The following is a 26,997-nucleotide window of genomic DNA, read 5'->3' as shown; positions in this document are numbered from 1 at the left end:
TCTTCTAGATGGGGACACAGGTCGGCATGGCGCCTTCCTGGTCCCCCATGGAGTGCCCGCCGCCGTCTTTGGGACGTTGCCTGGCTGCCTCCATTTCCCCCCAAGAAGTCAAGTGGATCTGGGCTCGACCTGTTAGCTCAGGCTTCCCACCAGCCCCTGGGTCACCTGCTGCTGCCCTCCATCCAGAGCACTGAACTCAGGTGAGTCAGATGTCTGAAGAGGAGAGCCCTGCTGGTACAAGACAGAGGGAGAAGACTTCAGGAGCTGATAAGTATGAAGCTGCATCCTCTGTGCCCCCCCCCCCTTCCTCTGCACTGAGACCTATGGGCCGTCTGGGTGAATGGGGAATTGGGTGATTCATTCTGTCATTCTGTCTGGGGCGCTGGGGATCTGGAGGCATTTTATTAAGGGCATAGGCCATACTGGCTTTCTCTTTATGCGGCACGTCTGATCAGAGCGGTGCCGGCGCCGCTCTCTATACTACAGCGGCACACACCAGCGGCGGATCCCCGCTTTCTGGGTTTCTCAGCCTTCCCCTGCATGAGCAGCCATACCTTTTATTAACCCCCGCTACGCCATGTTATCAGTAGCCCTGAGAGTGGAGCGCGCGCTTTTTTCGCTCCTCTGACGCGTCCAGGGGGCGGAGCCTAGCGCTTCGCTCCAGCAACCTACTCCGTCCACTGTGAGCTCTCCTCTTGCCGGGTGGCTGCTCCCCTGCTCCTCTCTGGTGTTGTTCCTGTGCTGTTGCCTGAGTGGTAGGATTGTTTCAGCTTCTAGCTGCAGCTATTTATCTTTTTGGTTGTCATCATGCCAAAACATAAGTCTGTTAAGACCTCTTCTCAGACCCCAATAGGTCCTGTATAGAGTGTCTTCTTCCACTTTGTCACTGGTACCTGTGCCTCCTGCCCTGGCCCTGGACAGTCACCCTTCTCCCCCTTTTCTTGTCCAGACCAGTCCCCCCGTCGTCGTCCCCCGGTCACTGTGGAGTCTGCGGCTCCCGCTTGGGCATCCGCCATGTCCAGTGCGGCCGCTGATTTGGCCTTATTCGCCAAGGCAGCCATGTCCTTCATGGAACGTATGGCAGTCTCCAATCCTGCAGCGCCAACCACTCCGTCTCCTCACAGTGGTTCCCGCAGAGGACGCCTGACTACTAAGAGGCAGCGTGAGCGACAGCATCCCTCCTCGGATGACTCCGCTTCTCCCCCTCGTCTAGAGGCATGTTCAGACGACTCTATCCCCCCACCCCTGCCCCCAGGGAGTGCAGGTCTGAAGGGGAATTATCCGGCTCGGACGAAGTCACGGAGGAGCGGGACCTTCCGTCTATGCTCTCCACCATGGTGGCTGACTTAGTAGCGGCTGTCCGGGACACCTTTAATCTCCAGGGGGTTTTTCCCTCTTCCACTAGGAGGGAGTTCGACCTTTTTCCTCCCAAAAAACCGGAGGCTACTGCCTTTCCGGTCCATGAGGGATTTTCCGCGGTCATATCTAGGGCCTGGGACAGTCCTAATCAAAAGTTTTCCGCCACCAAACGCATGGATACTCTCTATCCTTTTCCGGCAGACAGCGTGGAGAAGTGGTCTTCTCCCCCTAAGGTAGCCAAAAACATGGCCCTCCCTGTCCTTGACGGCTCCTCTCTGCAGGACGCTGTGGACAGGCGCCTAGATTCTCTGGCCAAAGCCATTCTTTCACTGGCGGGCACGTCCCTGCGACCTGCCTTTGCCTCGGCATGGGTGGCCAGAGCTCTCTCGCTGTGGTTGCATCGCCATCACCAGGACCTGACAGAACAAGGTGCGTCTGCTGACACACTGGATTTGGTTCTCCAGATGTCGCAGGCTTCCAAATTCCTCTGCAAGGCTTCCATGGACATTGGTTCCCTCTTTGCCCGCATTTCAACCCTCTCTGTCATTCAACGCAGGCAGGTCTGGTTGAAGGTATGGGACGCCGACGCTTCCTCCAAGCGTTCCCTTGCTAACCTCCCCTTTTGAGGGTTCCATACTTTTCTGGAACCCTCAAAGGGGCTCAACTTGATGAGTTTATCTCTGCCGCTACAGGGGGCAAGAGCTCTCCCCTTCCCCAGCCTAGGTCTAAGCGCCCCTTTCGGGCTAGGACTTCCGGTTCTCGGTACCAGTCCTTTCGCCGCTTCTCCTCTAACAGGACTTCGCCTGCATCCTCCGCAGGGGGGTCACAGGACTCCCAAAAGAAGCCCTCTTTCAAGCCCCAGCCTTCCTGGCGCCCGAGGGCACAGTTGGCCCGCCCTGCGGCTCCCAAGCAGTCTTCCGCATGCAGGGATGCCCCCACCCATCGTGGTGGGGGGCCGCCTGCTCTCTTATCAGCAGGTTTGGAGGGCTCATGTTCAGGACGCATGGGCCCTAGAGATTATAACGTCTGGTTACAAGATAGATTTCGTGTCCAGACCGCCGGAATGTTTTTTCCCTTCTCGCGTTCCGGGGAATCCGGTCCGAGCTTCGGACCTCTTAAAGGTAGTTTCCTCCCTTCTGGACCGGGGGGTTATTACCCCAGTTCCCCCAGAAGACCAGGGCTTAGGTTTCTATTCAAACCTGTTCGTGGTCCCAAAGGAGGAGGAGTCGGTGCGTCCGATCCTGGATCTAAAACTGCTCAACAAATTTCTGCGGGTGCAGAGGTTTCGAATGGAATCCCTCCGCTCCGTTATTGTTTCTCTTCTTCCAGGGGAGTTCCTCGCGTCCGTGGACATCCAGGACGCCTATCTGCATGTTCCGATCGCAGAATCTCACCAACGATTCCTGCGCTTCGCCATTGGTGGTCGGCACTATCAGTTTGTCGCCCTTCCTTTCGGTTTAGCAACCGCCCCTCGGGTCTTTACCAAGATCCTGGCACCGATCATAGCGCTTCTTCGTACCAGGGGCATTCCTTTGCTTCCCTATCTGGACAATATCCTGATAAAGGCCTCCTCGCTTCCGCAGGCCGAGGACAGCGTCCGGATCACTGTTCAGACTCTGGAACAGTTCGGCTGGCTGATAAATTTCCCAAAGTCCTCTCTCCTTCCGTCCCAGAGGCTCTCCTTCCTGGGGATGATTTTGGACACCTCGTCCGCCAGAGTGTTCCTGCCAGTCTCCAAGTCCTCCCAGATCCAGGGGGCAGTGTCGCATCTGCTGCGCTCCCTGTGCCTCTCCATACGGGACTGCATGCGGGTCCTGGGTCTTATGGTAGCCTCTTTCGAGGCCGTTCCATATGCCCAGTTTCACACTTGCTTGTTGCAACAGGAGATCCTTTCCCTCTGGGACAAGACCTCTCAGGGTCTGGACGATCGCATCCGCTTGTTCATCGGGGACAGCCACCAAGGGAGAGCTGCCCGAACCCGCTGAGACCTGATGTCAGGGAGATCCTTTCTCCCGTTCTCCTGGACGATCGTCACCACCGATGCCAGCCTCCTGGGTTGGGGCGGCGTTCTCCATTCTCGCACGGTTCAGGGGGTTTGGTCGGCGGCGCAATCTCGCCTTCCGATCAATATTCTGGAACTAAGGGCAATTTTTCACTCCCTCTCCCATTGGACTCCTCTCCTTGCGGGCCTCCCGGTGAGGATTCAATCGGACAATGCCACGGCTGTGGCCTACATCAACCATCAGGGCAGGACCCGCAGCCGGATGGTGATGCAGGAGGTATCGAGAATTCTGACGTGGGCGGAGTCGCACGTTCCGGTGTTGTCAGCGGTCTACATTCCAGGAGTAGACAACTGGACAGCGGACTTTCTCAGCCGCAACAAGGTGGATCCAGGCGAGTGGTCTCTGCATCCAGTTGTATTCGAAGAAATCTGCCGCAGATGGGGCCGTCCGGATGTGGACTTGATGGCGTCCAGGCTCAACAACAAGCTCCCGGTGTTCCTGGCTCGCGCCCGGGATCCGAAAGGATCTACAGTCTCAGGGCCCGCTCTTCCACCGGAATTTACGGTCTCTTTGTTTAACGGCGTGGCTGTTGAAACCGCCATTCTGAAGAAGAGGCGGTTCTCTGATTCAGTAATTAGAACCATGATCAGTGCGAGGAAGCCGGCTTCCTCCCGGATTTACTATCGTACCTGGAAGGCCTTCCTGACTTTTTGTGAGAACTCGGGGTTCCCTCCCCTTCGCTTTTCCATCCCGATGGTGCTGTCTTTTCTTCAGTCCGGACTGGAGATGGGACTGTCGCTGAGTACCCTAAAAGGTCAGGTTTCGGCGCTGGCCGTCTTTTTTCAGAAGTCCCTTGCTTCTTATGGGTCCTGTGAAAACTTTCCTTCAGGGGGTGGCACATTCGGCTCCTCCGTATGTTCCCCCTTTGCCTCCTTGGGATCTCAATTTGGTCCTGCGCGCTCTGCAGACGGCCCCCTTCGAACCTCTAAGAGAGGTCTCCCTGACTTTTCTCACCTGAAAAGTGGTCTTCCTTGTGGCCATAACTTCCATAAGACGGGTGTCGGAGTTGGCCGCTCTTTCCTGTCAGGAGCCTTTTCTGGTTTTTCACCAGGATAAGGTTGTGCTCCGTCCGGTTCCCTCCTTTCTGCCAAAGGTGGTCTCTCCTTCCACCTTAACGAGGATCTTGTCCTGCCCTCCTTTTGCCCTTCTCCGGCAAACCCCAAGGAACGCGCTCTACATTCCCTGGATGTCGTCTGGGCCTTAAAAGTGTAGATTCCCTCTTTTTGATTCCTGAGGGACCTCGTAAGGGTCTGGCGGCCTCCAAGGTCACTGTGGCGCGATGGATCCATTCGGCCATTTCCGCGGCTTATCGCGCTCATGGTAGGGTTTCCCCGGCTCGGATTACCGCTCACTCCACTAGGGCGGTGGGGGCTTCCTGGGCAAGGCGCAATCGTGCCTCTGCGTCTCAGCTGTGTAAGGCGGCCACCTGGTCGTCCTTACATACCTTTACGAAGTTTTATCAGTTGCATTCCCTGGCTTCGGCTGATGCTGTCTTTGGCCGCAGGGTTTTACAGGCTGTGGTTCCTGTTTGACCGTTGGACGTTCCTCCTGGCGGTGCTGATATTTCTCCCACCCCATGGACTGCTTTAGGACGTCCCATGGTCTGTGTCCCCCAATGGAAAAAAGTCAGAGAAAAGAAGATTTTTTGTGAAACTCACCTGTAAAATCTTTTTCTCAACTTTTCCATTGGGGGACACAGCTCCCACCCATTCTGCCTGTTGCAGGAAGGGTTTTCAGTTCAGTTTCCGTTTGTGATTGGACCTCATGGGCTTTGGTCCGATGGCTTCCATTAGTTTTTCTTCTCCTTCTCCTACTGCTTTTGCAACGCCTGAGTTTCTCCTGGTGGAGTCGGTGGGTATAGCCCGAGGAGGAGGAGCTCTTTTGTATTTGCATAGTGTCCCTCCTACTAATACCTCTAAGCTATACCCATGGTCTGTGTCCCCCAATGAAAAAGTCGAGAAATTTTTTTTACTGGTGAGTGTCACAAAAAATCTCATTTTTTGACAATTTCTGAAAAATTTCAAGATTTGCTTCTAAACTTCTAAGCCTTGTAACATCCCCAAAAAATAAAATATCATTCCCAAAATGATCCAAACATGAAGTAGACATATGGGGAATGTAAAGTAATAACTATTTTTGGAGGTATTCTAGAAGTAGAGAAATTGAAACTTGGAAATTTGCAATTTTTTACTAATTTTTGGTAAATTTTGGTATTTTTTAATAAATAAAAATGATTTTTTTTACTTCATTTTACCAGTGTCATGAAGTACAATATGTGACGAAAAAACAATCTCAGAATGGCCTGGATAAGTCAAAGCGTTTTAAAGTTATCAGCACTTAGGGACACTGGTCAGATTTGCAAAAAATGGCCAAGTCCGTAAGGTGAAATTGGTCCGAGTCTTTAAGGGGTTAAGTAGGCTTGACTCAATTTTTACATGGCATCAAAATAGGCCAAAAAATTTACAAATGACCGTTAAGGGCCTGTTTTGACTGCCCACTGCTCCTGACATGCATGTCCGATCAGGCTGGATAACTGCTGTGTTTCTAAGGCAGTGATGGCGAACCTATGGCACGGGTGCCAGAGGCGGCACTCAGAGCCCTCTATGTGGGAACCCACGCCCTGGAAAAAGTCTATGGCATAGCAATATGCTTTAGACTTTTCCTGCCATTCATCCTCCCCAGGACACACTATAAACAGCACAGGCAGCGCATTAAATGTAGGCTATCAATCTATTATAGATAAATGATAAAGGACATGAAAGATCTATTATATTGGTATTTAGGTTAAATTGCCGTGTCGGCACTTTGTGATAAATAAGTGGGTATTTGGTTGCAGTTTTGGGCACTCGGTCTCTAAAAGGTTCACCATCACTGTTCTAAGGTATCTGAATCTGTGTGAATCCACTTCTTAAATTCAACAGTATCATTAGGGTCACTTTCCTTAAAATTATCAGCAAGATATTCTTCCAAAGCAGTCCTTCCAGGGCACTCTTCACATCGTTGCAACATGCAATCTTTTGATTTAATATCACAGACAGTTTTACTTAAAAGCATTTTGTAGTCATCTGGAAGTGTGGTGGCCAAAAGCATAAGTTTAACATTTTGATGGATTGTGCAGACAGACTGAATAAGTTCCTGATGAGCCAACAGTAACACACCATTTTGGAAACTCGCACAGAATTTGGAGAACCCAATTTCAGGCCCATGCTTGTCCCGATAGATGGTCAATAGCTTCAATAGCTTTTCACCATTTATCCTCACAAACACACAATCCTTTCTGCCTGGACATACTCTAGAAAATTCAGCATTTTCATAAAAATCCAGTACATTCTGCTTTATGTGCTCAGACAGCATTTTTCCTTGCTTGGGTTTAGGAACAGCAAGGATGCCAAATGTGTAGCTTGTAGGTCATTTATTCAAGTAAATTGAAGTAATATAGGCCATAGGTGGGAACCAATTAACTTAAATCCAATTAAAAATGGCAACCCACAATTAGAATGTGTATGGAAATATATCTAAAAGTTATATTAGGAGGGGGGGTCGTGGCCTGGCCGGCAATGTAGAAGGACGTGTGAGCTTGAGCTCCCTGGCAGCGCTAGCAGAATCCTTCATCATCCTGTGGCTGAGGTGAATTAAAACAGCCAGGCACCACTAATATCTGCTGAGGAACTCCTCTGGACCCCAGGCCTTTATGACCCATTCGGCCCGAAAAGAGAAGGAAGCGGCGAGGCCGACTCCTGCGAAGCAGCATGGCGCGGCCGCGTCTTCTAAAGCGGCGGTTGCGGCGCGCCTGGAACAATTTGCTAGAGTCCCCCAAACAAAAGAGGACACTGTACATGAGGGCACTCTATCTGGAGTGATGTCTGAACATGCGGCAGCTTCGGCCGATCACTCGGTGGAGCGAGGTGCTAGCTCCCAAGATGGCGGATCCCACGTGGAGGAGCTGGAGGCAATTGAGGGGGAAGGGGGGGGGGTCCTGCTGCTGCTGAATCTGGCTAACTGCAAAATGCTGGTGTACAACCCTCTACACCCTGTATCCCCACTTTGCCACTACTGGCCGATCCTACTATCAATGACATACAGTCGTGGCCAAAAGTTTTGAGAATGACACAAATATTAGTTTTCACAAAGTTTGCTGCTAAACTGCTTTTAGATCTTTGTTTCAGTTGTTTCTGTGATGTAGTGAAATATAATTACACGCACTTCATACGTTTCAAAGGCTTTTATCGACATGTACATGACATGTATGCAAAGAGTCAGTATTTGCAGTGTTGGCCCTTCTTTTTCAGGACCTCTGCAATTCGACTGGGCATGCTCTCAATCAACTTCTGGGCCAATTCCTGACTGATAGCAACCCATTCTTTCCTAATCACTACTTGGAGTTTGTCAGAATTAGTGGGTTTTTGTTTGTCCACCCGCCTCTTGAGGATTGACCACAAGTTGTCAATGGGATTAAGATCCGGGGAGTTTCCAGGCCATGGACCCAAAATGTCAACGTTTTGGTCCCCGAGCCACTTAGTTATCACTTTTGCCTTATGGCACGGTGCTCCATCGTGCTGGAAAATGCATTGTTCTTCACCAAACTGTTTTTGGATTGTTGGAAGAAGTTGCTGTTGGAGTGTGTTTTGGTACCATTCTTTATTCATGGCTGTGTTTTTGGGCAAAATTGTGAGCTAGCCCACTCCCTTGGATGAGAAGAAACCCCACACATGAATGGTCTCGGGATGCTTTACTGTTGGCATGACACAGGACTGATGGTAGCGCTCACCTTTTCTTCTCTGGACAAGCCTTTTTCCAGATGCCCCAAACAATCGGAAAGAGGCTTCATCGGAGAATATGACTTTGCCCCAGTCCTCAGCAGTCCATTCACCAAACCTCTTTCCTTGAAGTTCTTGATGATCCTATAAATTGTTGATTGAGGTGCAATCTTAGTAGCCACAATATCCTTGCCTGTGAAGCCATTTTTATGCAACGCAATGATGGCTGCACGCGTTTCTTTGCAGGTCACCATGGTTAACAATGGAAGAACAATGATTTCAAGCATCACCCTCCTTTTTAACATGTCAAGTCTGCCATTTTAACCCAATCAGCCTGACATAATGATTTCCAGCCTTGTGCTCGTCAACATTCTCACCTGAGTTAACAAGACGCTTACTGAAATGATCTCAGCAGGTCCTTTAATGACAGCAATGAAATGCAGTGGAAATTTTTTTTGGGGATTAAGTTAATTTTCATGGCAAAGAAGGACTATGCAATTCATCTGATCACTCTTCATAACATTCTGGAGTATATGCAAATTGCTATTATAAAAACTTAAGCAGCAACTTTTACAATTTCCAATATTTATGTAATTCTCAAAACTTTTGGCCACGACTGTATATGCGGCCGTGCACCAATGTAATGCAGCTCTAATGACCCTTAACACATCTATTGGGTCCTTCCAAGAAAATGTGTCCTTTAATAGGCAAGATATAAGGAAAGTTAATGAAAGAATTACTGTGGCGGAGGGGCGAGTAAGCCAACTGGAAGACCAAGTCTCCCCTATGAAGCGTGATCTGACTAAAGTAATACACAACGTCACTCTCCTGATTAGTAAAACGGAGGACTTGGAAAACAGGTCACGACGAGATAACCTTCGCATCTTGGGGGTCCCTGAAAAAGCTGAAGGGCCCCATGCTGTCCAATTCTTTGAGGATTGGTTTTGAAGATATTTGGGAAAGACTCTCTGTCTCCCTTCTTTGCCATAGAGAGGGCGCACAGAGTGCTGTTTTGCCCACCACCGTCGGGCGGCCCTCCCAGACCAATGCTTATGAGGATTCTCCACTTTCAGGATAGAGCTACCATTCTCCGTAAAGCAAGAGAGCACCAGGATTTATCTGTGGCTGGACATAAAGTTTCTATCTTTCCTGACTTTTCAGCGGAGGTGCAGAGACGCCGCGCACGTTTTCTGGATGTTAAAAGACGACTATGATCGCAGAATATACAGTACGCCATGTTATATCCCTCAAAGCTCCGTGTAGGACTCTAACCGGTGGATTGAACAAATGGAATCCTATTAATCCGGAAGTTATGACGACGACCGATAGGAAAGTGGACATTGCCGTACCTGGGTCTTCACTGAGGGAAAACCTGGAGGACTCTGGGGATGGGCGGATAAGTATAATGTTCCATATTAGTTGAGAGTTCATGTTTATACTACTGCCATAATGCTCCAGAGTAGTAGTTTGGTGCCACCTTCTGGCAATGACTTTAATAGCCATACTTGTGCTGTCCATTTATTTAGTTGATATGCCACGAGTTACCTGTACCAAACTGCCATTTGTTAGGCTACTTTCACACTTGCGTTCAGAGCGGGTCCGTCTGATGTCTGCACAGACGGATCCGCTCCTATAATGCAGACGTTTGGATCCGTTCAAAACGGATCCGTCTGCATTATAGTTTAAAAAAAAATCTAAGTGTGAAAGTAGTTCAGACGGATCCGTCCAGACTTTACATTGAAAGTCAATGGGGGACGGATCCGTTTGAAAATTGAGCCATACTGTGTCAACTTGTGTCAAACGGATCCGTCCCCATTGACTTACAATGTAAGTCTGGACGGATCCGTTTGCCTCCGCACGGCCAGGCGGACACCCGAACGCTGCAAGCAGCGTTCAGGTGTCCGCTTGCTGAGCGGATGCTGAACGCTGCCAGACTGATGCATTCTGAGCGGATCCGCATCCACTCAGAATGCATTAGGGCAGTACGGATGCGTTCGGGGCCGCTTGTGAGACCCTTCAAACGGAGCTCACAAGCGGAACCCCGAACGCTAGTGTGAAAGTAGCCTTATACTGTTTTATTGCTGCCCGGGTCTCTACTACTGAGACCTGTTCCGTGAATGCGGATCTGTTTTTACCTTCTATGCTGCGGGTTACAGGAATTTTTCCTGTGCCTCATGTCCTGTTCAGGGACCATTACAAGTTCTTTATGTTGGGGATATTATGTTTATTCACCTAGGTTCATGGCCTGCAGAGAGATGATGCACGTATTTATTCTTTCAGTACCTGATATGTCTTATTTTGATACCTAGATCTTCTTTCCTTTTATGTCTCCCATGGGACGATGGCGGATAGAACTCACATTGTAGCATGGAATGTTAGAGGCCTGGGAGACCCTACTAAACGCCAAGCGTTTTTTTACAGCCGTTCAAAAGTATCAACCAGCTATAATATGTCTCACTGAGACTCGCTTATCTAAACAATCCAAAGGGTTGCTCCAGAAACCAAGGATCTCACAGGCCTTTCACTCCACCTTTTCTACACACGCTAGGGGGGGTTAGTGTCCTAATTCATAGAGCTATCCCCTTTGGATGTCACTCTAGTAAAATTGACACTGAAGGTCTGTATGTCTGCCTGCACTGTTCTATATTTGGGGTACAATTTTTCCTAATTGCCATGTACATCCTGCCACCATACTCCTGCGGCGCCATAAGAGAGGTAATGTCATGGGTATCTCAGGGACCGTAGGTGCCAATCCTAATGCTGGGTGATTTCAACAAATATTTAGATCCTTCTATGGATAAATTTCAGTTACCTCCTAACCTAACAAATACTGGTGAGACTTCATTGGCAAAGCTACTCAGAGAACTCGACCTGCATGACTTGTGGAGAATCGGATTCCCCCAGGAACGGCAGTACTCCTGTTTTTCTGCGTCTCATGGGTCCCTATCCAGAATAGACCTACCCATTGGGTCTTTAGAAGCACTGTCCTATGCCTTCGTTATAGAATACCTACTGCGCTGCCTCTATGATCATTCACCTATCCACCTAGAATTGAGATTCGGGAACGATAGAGGGCGCTGTGGTTCAGTTCTCTGGAAGCTCAATCCCTTCTGGATACAACTATTAGATGAGAAAGACCCCCTGACGAACCAAATAGAATTTTTCAATCTCAGTAAAGGATCAGCAGCTATAGGGACTATATGGGACGCTATAAAAGCATATGTAAGAGTCCTTTACATCCAGAAAATTAATAGACACAAAATTAAAACTAGGGAACTTACTAAAGGAGTGAGCAATTGTATATCAGTACACCCTCCCAGCAATCTGAAACAGTATGGAAAAAATGCACAATCTAAACTTACTGACCACTTACTACATATAGCAGACAATAAACGTTTTTTCATCAAACAAAAATACTTTGAGGCGGGGGAGAGTACGGGTAGACTACTGGCCAGAGTCGTCAGATCACAGGACGGTGCGTCCAGAATAGTAGCAATCAAAACCATGGATGGGACACTATCGGAGGAAAATTCAGTAATCCTTGATACATTCCATAAATATTATGAGGAATTATATTCTAAAATGACCATGAGAAGAGATGATCTAAAGGAGTATCTTGGGCGGATATCAATCCCTAAACTGTCCCTAGACTCTGCTGCATACCTGGATGAACTCCTTACTTTGGAGGAACTGGGAGACCTTCAATGATGCGCTGTGAATTGGGACATTACCTACATCTATGAGGGAGGCGATAGTGGTGGTTATTCCAAAGCCCAATAAGGACCCAATAAGACCTGACTCATATAGACCCATTTCACTCCTATCAAATGATGTAAAACTTCTAGCCAAAGTATTGGCCAATCGGCTTAATAAAGTAATCACTCCCTTAAAACATAAGGATCAGGCTGGCTTCATGCCAGACAGAAGCACGGCCAATAATCTTCGTTGTTTGTTCCTGAACATCCAGAGACCATTAAATACCGGGGGTTGCCGTGCAATAATTTCCTTAGACGCTGCCAAAGCTTTTGACAGCGTAGAATGGGAATACCTATTGGAAGTTTTGGAAGTCATGGGCTTTGGACGGGGATTTGTCTCTTGGATAAAATTGCTGTATAACTCCCCGTTAGCAAGGATTAGTGCAAATGGGATACTTTCCAATCAATTTCCATTACATAGAGGCACACGACAAGGCTGCCCCTTATCTCCACTGCTATTTGCAATAGCAATTGAGCCTCTAGCTTGTCTTTTACGCACCTCCCCTGACTGGAAGGGATTTCCAATAGGGCCCCGGGATGAAAGAGTCTCGTTATACGCTGACGATTTATTAGTATATGTAGGTGACTTACAGAAGTCTATAGACCCTATAATGCACGAAATTACCAATTTTGGGAAATACTCTGGATTAAGAATAAACTGGGACAAATCCACAATTGTCCCATTGGATCCTACCTCACTCATACCACTGCAGCTGACCACTCAATTAAAATACTTAGGGGTGATAATAACACTGATACCAGCTGAATATAAAAAACTGAATCTAGAGCCATTGATTGCTAAATTTGTTTGGTGCAAACTAGGGGTGAGCGATATGGCCTAAAATTTATATTGCGATATATTGTTTTCTATATTGGGGGGGTGTTTAAACTTTTTTTTTTTTTTTTTTACTTTTTATTTAATAACTATTAGCCTCCTTAACCCCTTAAGGACATAGGACGTACCGGTACGCCCTATTTCCCGAGTCCTTAAGGACACAGGACGTACCGGTACGTCCTGACTTAAAATCGGAATTCCGGCGCCGCGGGGGTTAATCGGAACGGGATGCCGGCTGAAATCATTCAGCCGGCATCCCGTAACAATGCAGGGGGGGGTCATTTGACCCCCCCGTATCGGCGATCGCAGCAAACCGCAGGTCAATTCAGACCTGCAGTTTGCTGCGCTTTTTGCAGTTTCTGATCCCCGCGGGCCCTGGCCGCGGGGATCAGAAACTTGAGAGTGCATAAAATCAATATTTTTCATGCACCCCTGCACGATTTGATCGCGGGGGGTGGGGGGGGGGTTAGTGTCGCAGGCGTTGCGGGAGGCGGGCGGTGCGGCAGGCGGGATCGCGATCCCCCGCCCGCCTCCCCATGAACGGACCGCTGTATGGAAAAAGTTAACTGTCATCGGTCAGGGAGCTCCCTCCCTCTCCATCGGGGGGCTGCTGTGCCTTTGCAGCCCCCCGATGGAGAGGGAGACAGCCCCCCTCAGCCCTGTGCTTACCCTTCCCCGTCTGCGAAGTTGTGGCAGACGGGGAAGGTTCCCATGGCAACAGGACACCTGCTCAGGCGTCCTGCTGTCCATGGTGCTGAACAGATCTGTGCTAAAAGCAGAGATCTGTTCAGACAAAGTGTAAGTAAAATACAGTGCAGAGCCCTATATATGGTTCTGTACTGTATTATACAGACATCAGACCCACTGGATCTTCAAGAACCAAGTGGGTCTGGGTCAAAAAAATGTAAAAACAAGTGAAAAAAGTTAAGATAAAAAAAAAAAATTTATCACAGAATAAAAATTAAAAAAATAAAATAAAGTACACATATTAGGTATCGTCGCGTCCGTAACGACCTGATCTATAAAACGGTCATGTTACTTTCCCCGCATGGTGAACGCCATAAAAATAAAAAAATAAAAACTATGAGAAAATTGAAATTTTGCCCACCTTACTTCCCAAAAAAGGTAATAAAAGTGATCAAAAAAGTCGCATGTACGCCAAAATAGTACTAATCAAACCGTCATCTCATCCCGCAAAAAATGAGACCCTACTCAAGATAATCGCCCAAAAACTGAAAAAACTATGGCTCTTAGACTATGGAAACACTAAAACATGATTTTTTTTGTTTCAAAAATGAAATCATTGTGTAAAACTTACATAAATAAAAATAAAGTATACATATTAGGTATCGCCGCGTCCGTATCGACCGGCTCTATAAAAATATCACATGACCTAACCCCTCAGATGACCACCGTAAAAAAAAAAAAAAAAAAAAACGGTGTAAAAAAAGCTATTTTTTGCCATCTTACGTCACAAAAAGTGTAATAGCAAGCGATCAAAAAGTCATATGCACCCCAAAATAGTGCCAATCAAACCGTCATCTCATCCTGCAAAAAATGAGACCCTACTCAAGATAATCGCCCAAAAACTGAAAAAACTATGGCTCTTAGACTATGGAGACACTAAAACATTTTTTTGGTTTTAAAAATAAAGTTATTGTATAAAACTTACATAAATAAAAAAAATTGTATACATATTAGGTATCGCCGCGTCCGTGACAACCTGCTCTATAAAATTACCACATGATCTAACCTGTCAGATGAATGTTGTAAATAACAAACAAAAAAAACGTGCCAAAAAAGCTATTTCTTGTTACCTTGCCGCACAAAAAGTGTAATATAGAGCAACCAAAAATCATATGTACCCTAAACTAGTACCAACAAAACTGCCACCCTATCCCTTAGTTTCTAAAATGGGGTCACTGTTTTGGAGTTTCTACTCTGGGGGAGCATCAGGGGGGCTTCAAATGGGACATGGTGTAAAAAAAAACAGTCCAGCAAAACCTGCCTTCCAAAAACCGTATGGCATTCCTTTCCTTCTGCGCCCTGCCGTGTGCCCGTACAGCTGTTTACGACCACATATGGGGTGTTTCTGTAAACTACAGAATCAGGGCCATAAATATTGAGTTTTGTTTGTCTGTTAACCCTTGCTTTGTAACTGGAAAAAAAATATTAAAATGGAAAATCTGCCAAAAATGTGAAATTTTGAAATTGTGTCTCTATTTTCCATTAAATCTTGTGCAACACCTAAAGGGTTAACAAAGTTTGTAAAATCAGTTTTGAATACCTTGAGGGGTGTAGTTTCTTAGATGGGGTCACTTTTAGGGAGTTTCTCCTCTAGGGGTGCATCAGGGGGCTTCAAATGGGACATGGTGTAAATAAACCAGTCCATAAAAATCAGCCTTCCAAAAACCATACGGCGCACCTTTCACTCTACGCCCCGCTATGTGGCCGTACAGTAGTTTACGGCCACATATTGGGTGTTTCTGTAAACGGCAGAGTCAGGGCAATAAAGATACAGTCTTGTTTGGCTGTTAACCCTTGCTTTGTTAGTGGAAAAAATGGGTTAAAATGAAAAATTAGACAAAAAAATGAAATTCTCAAATTTCCTCCCCATTTGCCAATAACTCTTGTGCAACACCTAAAGGGTTAACAATGTATGCAAAATCAGTTTTGAATACCTTGAGGGGTGTAGTTTCTTAGATGGGGTCATTTTTGGGTGGTTTCTATTATGTAAGCCTCGCAAAGTGACTTCAGACCTGAACTGGTCCCTAAAAATTGAGTTTTTGTAAATTTCTGAAAAATTTCAAGATTTGCTTCTAAACTTCTAAGCCTTATAACTTCCCCAAAAAATAAAATATCATTCCCAAAACAATTCAAACATGAAGTAGACATATGGGGAATGTAAAGTCATCACAATTTTTTGGGGTATTACTATGTATTACAGAAGTAGAGAAACTGAAACTTTGAAAGTTGCAAATTTTTCCAAATTTTTGGTAAATTAGGTATTTTTTTGTGCAAAAAAAATATTTTTTTTGACTTAATTTTACCAGTGTCATGAAGTACAATATGTGACGAAAAAACAATCTCAGAATGGCCTGGATAAGTCAAAGCGTTTTAAAGTTATTAGCACTTAAAGTGACACTGGTCAGATTTCCAAAAAATGGCCTGGTCCTTAACCACCTCCGGACCGCCTAACGCAGGATCGCGTTCCGGAGGTGGCAGCGCTGCGCACAGTCACGCATATACGCGTCATCTCGCGAGACGCGAGATTTCCTGTGAACGCGCGCACACAGGCGCGCGCGCTCACAGGAACGGAAGGTAAGAGAGTTGATCTCCAGCCTGCCAGCGGCGATCGTTCGCTGGCAGGCTGGAGATGTGTTTTTTTTAACCCCTAACAGGTATATTAGACGCTGTTTTGATAACAGCGTCTAATATACCTGCTACCTGGTCCTCTGGTGGTCCCCTTTGTTTGGATCGACCACCAGAGGACACAGGTAGCTCAGTAAAGTAGCACCAAGCACCACTACACTACACTACACCCCCCCCCCATCACTTATTAACCCCTTATTAGCCCCTGATCACCCCTAATCACCCCTGATCACCCCATATAGACTCCCTGATCACCCCCCTGTCATTGATTACCCCCCTGTCATTGATCAACCCCCTGTAAAGCTCCATTCAGACGTCCGCATGATTTTTACGGATCCACTGATAGATGGATCGGATCCGCAAAACGCATCCGGACGTCTGAATGAAGCCTTACAGGGGCATGATCAATGACTGTGGTGATCACCCCATATAGACTCCCTGATCACCCCCCTGTCATTGATTACCCCCCTGTCATTGATTACCCCCCTGTAAAGCTCCATTCAGATGTCCGCATGATTTTTACGGATGCACTGATACATGGATCGGATCCGCAAAACGCATCCGGTCGTCTGAATGAAGCCTTACAGGGGCATGATCAATGACTGTGGTGATCACCCCCCTGTCATTGATTACCCCCCTGTAAAGCTCCATTCAGATGTCCGCATGATTTTTACGGATGCACTGATAGATGGATCGGATCCGCAAAACGCATCCGGACGTCTGAATGAAGCCTTACAGGGGCATGATCAATGACTGTGGTGATCACCCCATATAGACTCCCTGATCACCCCCCTGTCATTGATTACCCCCCTGTCATTGATTACCCCCCTGTAAAGCTCCATTCAGATGTCCGCATGATTTTTACGGATGCACTGATAGATGGATCGGATCCGCAAAACGCATCCGGACGTCTGAATGAAGCCTTACAGGGGCATGATCAATGACTGTGGTTATCACCCCATATAGACTCCCTGATCACCCCCCTGTCATTGATTACACCCCTGTCATTGATCACCCCCTGTAAAGCTCCATTCAGATGTCCGCATGATTTTTACGGATGCACTGATACATGGATCGGATCCGCAAAACGCATCCGGTCGTCTGAATGAAGCCTTACAGGGGCATGATCAATGACTGTGGTGATCACCCCCCTGTCATTGATTACCCCCCTGTAAAGCTCCATTCAGATGTCCGCATGATTTTTACGGATGCACTGATAGATGGATCCGATCCGCAAAACGCATCCGGACGTCTGAATGAAGCCTTACAGGGGCATGATCAATGACTGTGGTGATCACCCCATATAGACTCCCTGATCACCCCCCTGTCATTGATCACCCCCCTGTCATTGATTACCCCCCTGTAAAGCTCCATTCAGATGTCCGCATGATTTTTACGGATGCACTGATAGATGGATCCGATCCGCAAAACGCATCCGGACGTCTGAATGAAGCCTTACAGGGGCATGATCAATGACTGTGGTGATCACCCCATATAGACTCCCTGATCACCCCCCTGTCATTGATTACCCCCCTGTAAAGCTCCATTCAGATGTCCGCATGATTTTTACGGATGCACTGATAGATGGATCGGATCCGCAAAACGCATCCGGACGTCTGAATGAAGCCTTACACGGGCGTGATCAATGACTGTGGTTATCACCCCATATAGACTCCCTGATCACCCCCCTGTCATTGATCACCCCCCTGTCATTGATCACCCCCCTGTCATTGATCACCCCCCTGTCATTGATCACCCCCCTGTCATTTATCACCCCCCTGTCATTTAGCACCCCTCTGTAAGGCTCCATTCAGATATTTTTTTGGCCCAAGTTAGCAGAATTTTATTTTTTTTTTCTTACAAAGTCTCATATTCCACTAACTTGTGTCAAAAAATAAAATCTCACATGAACTCACCATACCCCTCACGGAATCCAAATGCGTAAAATTTTTTAGACATTTATATTCCAGACTTCTTCTCACGCTTTAGGGCCCCTAGAATGCCAGGGCAGTATAAATACCCCACATGTGACCCCATTTCGGAAAGAAGACACCCCCAGGTATTCCGTGAGGGGCATATTGAGTCCATGAAAGATTGAAATTTTTGTCCCAAGTTAGCGGAACGGGATACTTTGTGAGAAAAAAATTAAAAATATCAATTTCCGCTAACTTGTGCCAAAAAAAAAAAATTTCTATGAACTCGCCATGCCCCTCATTGAATACCTTGGGGTGTCTTCTTTCCAAAATGGGGTCACATGTGGGGTATTTATACTGCCCTGGCATTCTAGGGGCCCCAAAGCGTGAGAAGAAGTCTGGTATCCAAATGTCTAAAAATGCCCTCCTAAAAGGAATTTGGGCACCTTTGCGCATCTAGGCTGCAAAAAAGTGTCACACATCTGGTATCGCCGTACTCAGGAGAAGTTGGGGAATGTGTTTTGGGGTGTCATTTTACATATACCCATGCTGGGTGAGAGAAATATCTTGGTCAAATGCCAACTTTGTATAAAAAAATGGGAAAAGTTGTCTTTTGCCAAGATATTTCTCTCACCCAGCATGGGTATATGTAAAATGACACCCCAAAACACATTCCCCAACTTCTCCTGAATACGGCGATACCAGATGTGTGACACTTTTTTGCAGCCTAGGTGGGCAAAGGGGCCCATATTCCAAAGAGCACCTTTAGGATTTCACAGGTCATTTACCTACTTACCACACATTAGGGCCCCTGGAAAATGCCAGGGCAGTATAACTACCCCACAAGTGACCCCATTTTGGAAAGAAGACACCCCAAGGTATTCTGTGAGGGGCATGGCGAGTTCCTAGAATTTTTTATTTTTTGTCACAAGTTAGTGGAAAATGCTTATTTTTTTTTTTTTTTTTTTTTTCATACAAAGTCTCATATTCCACTAACTTGTGACAAAAAATAAAAACTTCCATGAACTCACTTTGCCCATCAGCGAATACCTTGGGGTCTCTTCTTTCCAAAATGGGGTCACTTGTGGGGTAGTTATACTGCCCTGGCATTCTAGGGGCCCAAATGTGTGGTAAGGAGTTTGAAATCAAATTCTGTAAAAAATGACCTGTGAAATCCGAAAGGTGCTCTTTTGAATATGGGCCCCTTTGCCCACCTCGGCTGCAAAAAAGTGTCACACATCTGGTATCTCCGTAATCGGGAGAAGTTGGGGAATGTGTTTTGGGGTGTCATTTTACATATACCCATGCTGGGTGAGAGAAATATCTTGGCAAAAGACAACTTTTCCCATTTTTTTATACAAAGTTGGCATTTGACCAAGATATTTATCTCACCCAGCATGGGTATATGTAAAAAGACACCCCAAAACACATTCCTCAACTTCTCCTGAATACGGGGATACCAGATGTGTGACACTTTTTTGCAGCCTAGGTGGGCAAAGGGGCCCACATTCCAAAGAGCACCTTTCGGATTTCACAGGTCATTTACCTACTTACCACACATTTGGGCCCCTAGAATGCCAGGGCAGTATAACTACCACACAAGTGACCCCATTTTGGAAAGAAGAGACCCCAAGGTATTCGCTGATGGGCATAGTGAGTTCATGGAAGTTTTTATTTTTTGTCACAAGTTTGTGGAATATGAGACTTTGTATGAAAAAAAAAAAAAAAAAAATCATCATTTTCCACTAACTTGTGACAAAAAATAAAAAATTCTAGGAACTCGCCATGCCCCTCACGGAATACCTTGGGGTGTCTTCTTTCCAAAATGGGGTCACTTGTGGGGTAGTTATACTGCCCTGGTATTCTAGGGGCCCAAATGTGTGGTAAGGAGTTTGAAATCAAATTCAGGAAAAAATGAGGAGTGAAATCCGAAAGGTGCTCTTTGGAATATGGGCCCCTTTGCCCACCTAGGCTGCAAAAAAGTGTCACACATCTGGTATCCCCGTACTCAGGAGAAGTTGAGGAATGTGTTTTGGGGTGTCTTTTTACATATACCCATGCTGGGTGAGATAAATATCTTGGTCAAATGACAACTTTGTATAAAAAAATGGGAAAAGTTGTCTTTTGCCAAGATATTTCTCTCACCCAGCATGGGTATATATAAAATGACACCCCAAAACACATTCCCCACCTTCTCCTGAGTACGGAGATACCAGATGTGTGACACTTTTTTGCAGCCTAGGTGGGCAAAGGGGCCCATATTCCAAAGAGCACCTTTCGGATTTCACAGGTCATTTTTTACAGAATTTGATTTCAAACTCCTTACCACACATTTGGGCCCCTAGAATGCCAGGGCAGTATAACTACCCCACAAGTGACCCCATTTTGGAAAGAAGAGACCCCAAGGTATTCGCTGATGGGCATAGTGAGTTCATAGAAGTTTTTATTTTTTGTCACAAGTTAGTGGAATATGAGACTTTGTAAGGAAAAAAAAAAAAAAAAAAAAAATCATCATTTTCCGCTAACTTGTGACAAAAAATAAAAAGTTCTATGAACTCACTATGCCCATCAGCGAATACCTTAGGGTGTGTACTTTCAGAAATGGGGTCATTTGTGGGGTGTTTGTACTGTCTGGGCATTGTAGAACCTCAGGAAACATGACAGGTGCTCAGAAAGTCAGAGCTGCTTCAAAAAGCGGAAATTCACATTTTTGTACCATAGTTTGTAAACGCTATAACTTTTACCCAAACCATTTTTTTTTTACCCAAACATTTTTTTTTTATCAAAGACATGTAGAACTATAAATTTAGAGCAAAATTTCTATATGGATGTCGTTTTTTTTTGCAAAATTTTACAACTGAAAGTGAAAAATGTCATTTTTTTGCAAAAAAATCGTTAAATTTCGATTAATAACAAAAAAAGTAAAAATGTCAGCAGCAATGAAATACCACCAAATGAAAGCTCTATTAGTGAGAAGAAAAGGAGGTAAAATTCATTTGGGTGGTAAGTTGCATGACCGAGCAATAAACGGTGAAAGTAGTGTAGGTCAGAAGTGTAAAAAGTGGCCTGGTCTTTCAGGGTGTTTAAGCACTGGGGGCTGAGGTGGTTAAGGTGAAAATGAGCCCGGTCCTTAAGGGGTTAAGGGCCAGAACCCTTGTCATATTCACCCTAATAGAGCTCTATTAGGGTGAATAGGACTTTACACTCTCCCTGCTGCCCTGTGCTTTGTGCACACAACAGCAGGGAGCTGACCATGGCAGCCAGCCTCTGATCTGCCCCCCCAGCCTCTGATCTGCTCCCCCCCAGCCTCTGATCTGCTCCCCCCCAGCCTCTGATCTGCTCCCCCCCAGCCTCTGGATCTGCTCCCCCCCCCAGCCTCTGGATCTGCTCCCCCCCCCAGCCTCTGGATCTGCTCCCCCCCAGCCTCTGGATCTGCTGCCCCCCTATGGTAACTCAAACCCACCCCCCCTCCCTCCCCAGTATTAATCATTGGTGGCAGTGGCCACAGGGTCCCCCTCCTCCCCCCATCATTGGTGGCAGTGGGCAGTTCCGATCGGAGTCCCAGCAGTGTAATGCTGGGGCTCCAATCGGTTACCATCGCAGCCAGGAGTCACGCTACTGAAGTCCTGGCTGCGATGGTATGTTAGTGAGCAGCATTATACTCACGTGCGCCGTGGCCGCCGGTCGCTCCTTCTTCTCATAGGTCTGTACGACGCATTGCTAATGCTATAAGCATTAGCAATGCGCCGCACAGACAGAAGAAGGAGCGACTTGCGGCCACGGCGCACGTGAGTATAATGCTGCTTACTAACATACCATAGCAGCCAGGACTTCAGTAGCGTGACTCCTGGCTGCCATGGTAACCGATATGGCCGGCACATTCATTGGCCACAGTCCCTCCCCTCCTCCTCCTACTCTGTTCTCATTGGTGTTCAGAGGCAGCCGCGCACAGTGGGGAGGGAGGGACTCCCTCCACTGTGTCGGCCGGCGGGCTCAGGAGAAAATGGTGCGCGCAGAGAGCGCGATCATATCGCGGTCCGGCGATATGGCGAAAATCCATATCGTGGCCCAAATTTATATCGCATATCGCCTATATCGCCCACCCCTAGTGCAAACTACCCCTTATGGTAATTGGCCGTTGTAACCTTCTTAAAATGATATTCATGCCACAACTATTATATATATTACACAACTCGCCGGTATGGATCCCACAAAGGATCTTCTATAAGATCCAAGGGATCTTTAGATCACTGATATGGAAAAAGAAACAACCGAGAATTCGCATAGAAACACACCAAAAAAGTAAGGAGGAGGGCGGCCTATCTCTTTCGAACCCATGGTCCTATTATATAGCTGCACAATTATAACACATTAGAGGGTGGATTAATACAACTAATTTAGACCCCTCAGCTGATATTGTTGCCCACACTATGAAACAAAAAGCGCCTATTTCCGCGTTGGAAATAAGTAGACATCACCCTCTTGGTAAAAAACTACCCACGCTTTCCCTTTTAGCCAAGGTTTGGGCAAAATTTAAAGAATTTATGAATCTAACTGAATTCAATGACATTACACCAGTGCTTCTCAATTATTTTCTTGCCTCCCCCCCCCCCCCCCCCTCCCCTCCTAGGAAGAAGAAAACATTTCGCGCCCCCCGCGCGACTGTAAATGGTATAATTTGTCTATAAAATTGTTATAAGTACACCTCTGCATAACACTGTATCCTTATTAACGTATAAGAGAATAAAAAAAGAAAGAAATGTGGATCGGACACACACTTATGGGGGGATCTGTGGATGACGGACACTTGTGGGGGGATCTGTGGATGACGGACACTTGTGGGGGGATCTGTGGATGACGGACACTTGTGGGGGGATCTGTGGATGACGGACACTTGTGGGGGGATCTGTGGATGACGGACACTTGTGGGGGGATCTGTGGATGACGGACACTTATGGGGGGGATCTGTGGCTGGCACTGTTACAGGGGGATCTGTGGCTGGCACTGTTATATATGTGCCATCCACAGACCCCCCACCCCATAACAGTGCCATCCACAGTGCCCCCCCCAGCCCATAACAGTGCCATCCACAGACCCCCACCCCTTAACTGTGCCATCCACAGATTCCGTGTGCCCGCCGCCGTTTAAAGTTATTAAACATGCCCCCCTCACTCCTAATAGTACCGTATATCCGAATTTCTACTGTATAATTCCGGGCGGCCGGCGCGTCCCTCAGTGACGTCACTTGTCTGCGCCGCCTGCTTCATTCATAAAGCAGGCGGCGCAGGCACGTGACATCACTGAGGGACGCGCCGGCCTGCCTGCCGGCATTATACAAAAGAAATTCGCACACCCCAAAGGCCGGCCCTGAACGAGCCCCCCTTTACGGAGCCTGGCGCACTGCATTACACCAATATGGCGAAACCCCCTAACTACCAGAAATATTCAGGCTGGAAGGTTTTTCCCCATGGGAGGAGAGGGGCATACTCTTTTTGGACCAAATTCGATCGCATGGAGTGTTTTTAAATCTTTTACTCAACCCCAGGAAGAGTTTGGCCTGCCCAAAATGGCGTTCTTCCAATTCCTTCAATTAGGACATGCATACCAAGGGCAATTTCCAAGGAACATAGTAATTGCCGCCTCTCCTCCTGTGGTGAAACAATTACTAGAAGCTAGAGTTGCCAAAGGCCTGATATCCGAATTATATAAATACATTCTTGACGCCACTATCCCCTCAACCCCTTTAGTTGTAAAGGGGAAGTGGGAAGAGGATGTTGGGAAAATATCTCAAGACCAATGGAATGACATCCTGGCTTTAACTCCTAGTCTTATTTGGAGTCTGAGACTATCTCCTTTATGTAAAATTACGTTTGTCCAGCTCACCTGCTCGGCATGTATTATCTAATCACTAAGCATTGGATAAGAGATAGGCCTCCCAACAAGCAGGAATACATAAATAGGATGAATACAATCTTACGTCTTGAAAGAGGGGTATATGTCAAGAGGAAATGACCAAAAAAATTCTGGTTAATATGGCAAGGCTGGTTAGAATCTGGGAGTTTGGCTTCACTAGCACTGACTAGGGACTGCATGAGAGGACAACTGTCCTTGATGGGACATTTATCTTAAATTTACGCTACATATTAATGAGGATCGTGTGCTCAATTTTCTGTTAACTTAGGTGGTTATGACCTCCTTTGGGAGATGTTTAAATAAATTGCAATGAAGATGGGGTGGTGTAGTCCTCTCTCTGCAAGATAATATTAATAATTTTGTATTGCTCTGTATTATCATTGCATTAGATTTTTGTCCATGTAAATGACTGGCTGGATCCTGATCATTGTGTGCAATGTGTACTTTATTTAAAATCAATAAAAATGATTTTGATTAAAAAAAATAAGTTATATTAGGATAACAAGCTCAGCAGCATTACATAATCTTATGTTTCTGGCTCACCAGCTTGTCAGACAGGAGGCCACCAAAAATGTCTCCTTGTAGTGAAGTTCATGCGCTTACAAAATAGGTACATTCTTGTGAGCTTAGTTCTGGCCAACATAAGGCTGGGTCAAAGATAAAACAGGGTGACTTTTGTGGCAAAAAAACATGTTGTTATAGATGAGATTAATAAAAATAAGATTAAAAATTACACATTTGAGATATTTTCACCCCAATAGTAGCAAACATTGGAAAAATATGTCATTTTTTTGTCTAATTATATCTTGTCTTCAAGTTGGTTGGAAAGCTTGTGTATGTGACCTTAAGATATATCCCATGGGCCATAACAGCCTGATCGGCCATGCATGTCAGGAGCAATCGGCGGTCATTTATCAATTTTTGGGCGTATTTTGATGCCATGTAAAAATTTTGTCAAGCCTTCTTAAGGCACTAAGCTTTGCAAGAAGACTTACACTAAGTAGTTTTACTACCCTGCAACTACTTAAGATACTGTGCCTTGATAAAGTTGCCACTTTGGGTTACGCAGCATTACAGGTGGTCCATCAGCTGCCTGAAACTCTGGAACCAGCAGAGCTCCAGAAGAAAAAAATTTGTAAGATTTCATTTAGGATCCTAGGGAACATCTGTGCATATCTGCAATGGATATCGCCCTTTGCAATGCAGTGGGTGAGATCTGCAGAAAATTTGGTGTGGATTTTGGTCAGATACGCTGCAGAGTTTCCGCTTCTGAAGATCTGCAATAACACACTACATGTGGCCTTACCCTGAATGTCTTGCCACAGTAGATGTCAGCTCTCATGTCTCTTGGGCTTAGTGAAAGCTACAAACTACTACATGAAAAGTTCCATTTATCAGCCTTCCTTTGCACTTTTTTTTGTAAATCTGAAGATGTCTTTGCACAGGTAAAAGATAAATACATAACGTAAGCTATAAATATAAATGTTTACAGGCAAGTTCTAAAGACACCGGGCAGCTTTTTGCTGCAATACATCACCGCATTCTTGCCCTTCGGAGCCGTGTAGAGCAGGAGGCTGAGGTGAAGTGTCCTGAACCATCTAGGGAGGTCACCCAATCTAATGAGGAAGACAGTGATGATGATGTCCTTACCCCTGCAGTAGCAGCTACGAGTAGTAAGTACTAAACACTGATGATTTGCTTTTGATTTAAAAAAAAAAAACTGGATTTTAAAACTTAAAAAGAACTATATAAAATTGGTATCTCTCATTGTACTGACCATCAGAATAAAGATAACGTGTCATTTAAAAAAAAAAACATGTTTTTTGCTCACCTTTTAACATATATATTTTTTTACTTCTTTTTGTAGCACCTAGTGATGAAGGAGACAAGCCACCCGTATCCAGTACATAGCAGCCACTTACCTCATTCCCAGAAAGATGGTTGTCCTCACCTGGCAGGATGACAATCCACAGATGCCCCCTCTTTGTATGCCTCATGGAATATTTAAAACCGGCTACTCATTACAAAGGTGGACTGGGGACACAGACTTTATCCACTTACCAAGGAACTGTTCTATCTTTTTGTTCACTTTAAGTAAACCAGACAAATACATTGGGTCCCTATATATATATTTTTTATAGTGTTTTTGGAGGGGATCTATGAAGTATCCAACCTATATACAGTGTAGAATGCTTCAGAATAAACAGCTCATCATATTGATGAGCTGTGTGAAATCCAGTTTTTCCTCCCTCTCCTATTATCCGCTGTGCAATCTGCGTTGCTTTTCCGAGACATAACTTTATTTTATATGCATCAGTTTTAGTTTCTATCTTGCTGCCAACCCCCTCAATGTTCATTAAAGGTCCTGCGGTCGTTGGTTGCTTTTACATTAGGATTCAGTCCTGTACAGGAACAAAGCAATTAATGAACATGTACAGAAACTCTTCGCTTGATCCATTCGCACATGAATACCTTGAAGTGGACGTCTTTCACATTGGAATTAAACTTCAATAACACTGACTTTTACAACGCTCTTAAAATAAGAGCCTCTTCCTTCTTCAGGACTTCGTCAGTCAAATGAAATAAGAGCCTCATACTGTTTTCATTTCATTTTCTTTTGGTAACTTTTCTGTTGGTGTTTTTTTAATTAGTCTGACATTAATATGCTTTTTTTGTGTGCTGAAAAAGTGAAATGTTATTTTTTTGCATCCATATTTAAGGGAAAGAGTTAAGGAATACTGTACACTAAGCCGTGCTGTTCAGTTTCTTTTGTCCTAACGTCTATTCTATAAGTAGCAAACTGGAAGTGTCCGTATTCACGTGTGGCAGATTAGGTGCAGAATTTCTGCAACTAATAGTTTATGCAGCATGTTATGAAGCATGTCAGATGAATAGGTCAGTCACAGAAACGTCTGTAACAAATCTGCTGCATGTGAATATACCCTTGTGCAGCTCCCCAGTAAATCTTGTTTTTAGTGTTGAGTGCACCTCAACCCACTGACAAACTCGTATGAAACGAAACTGCTACTT

The 26,997-nt window shown here is 45.9% G+C and overlaps 1 protein-coding gene across 3 annotated transcripts in view; it reads left to right on the top strand.

The window, feature by feature from the left end:
• Window positions 1-26,655, top strand: part of RANBP3 (RAN binding protein 3) — a 235,500-nt gene extending 208,845 nt beyond the window's left edge. For all 3 annotated transcript variants that reach the window (XM_040417760.1, XM_040417761.1, XM_040417759.1), the window contains 2 exons: window positions 25,460-25,640; window positions 25,835-26,655. In XM_040417760.1, coding sequence (XP_040273694.1) covers window positions 25,460-25,640; window positions 25,835-25,878 — 225 coding nt within the window. In that variant the 3' untranslated portion in view covers window positions 25,879-26,655. The remainder of the gene's footprint in view (window positions 1-25,459; window positions 25,641-25,834) is intronic.
• Window positions 26,656-26,997: the final 342 nt, after the last annotated feature.

The sequence above is a fragment of the Bufo bufo genome, chromosome 2 (assembly GCF_905171765.1).
Source record: "Bufo bufo chromosome 2, aBufBuf1.1, whole genome shotgun sequence".
In the NCBI taxonomy this organism is placed as follows: Eukaryota; Metazoa; Chordata; class Amphibia; order Anura; family Bufonidae; genus Bufo; species Bufo bufo.
Note: the sequence above shows the minus strand (reverse complement) of the source record. Positions and strands in the feature narration are given on the sequence as shown.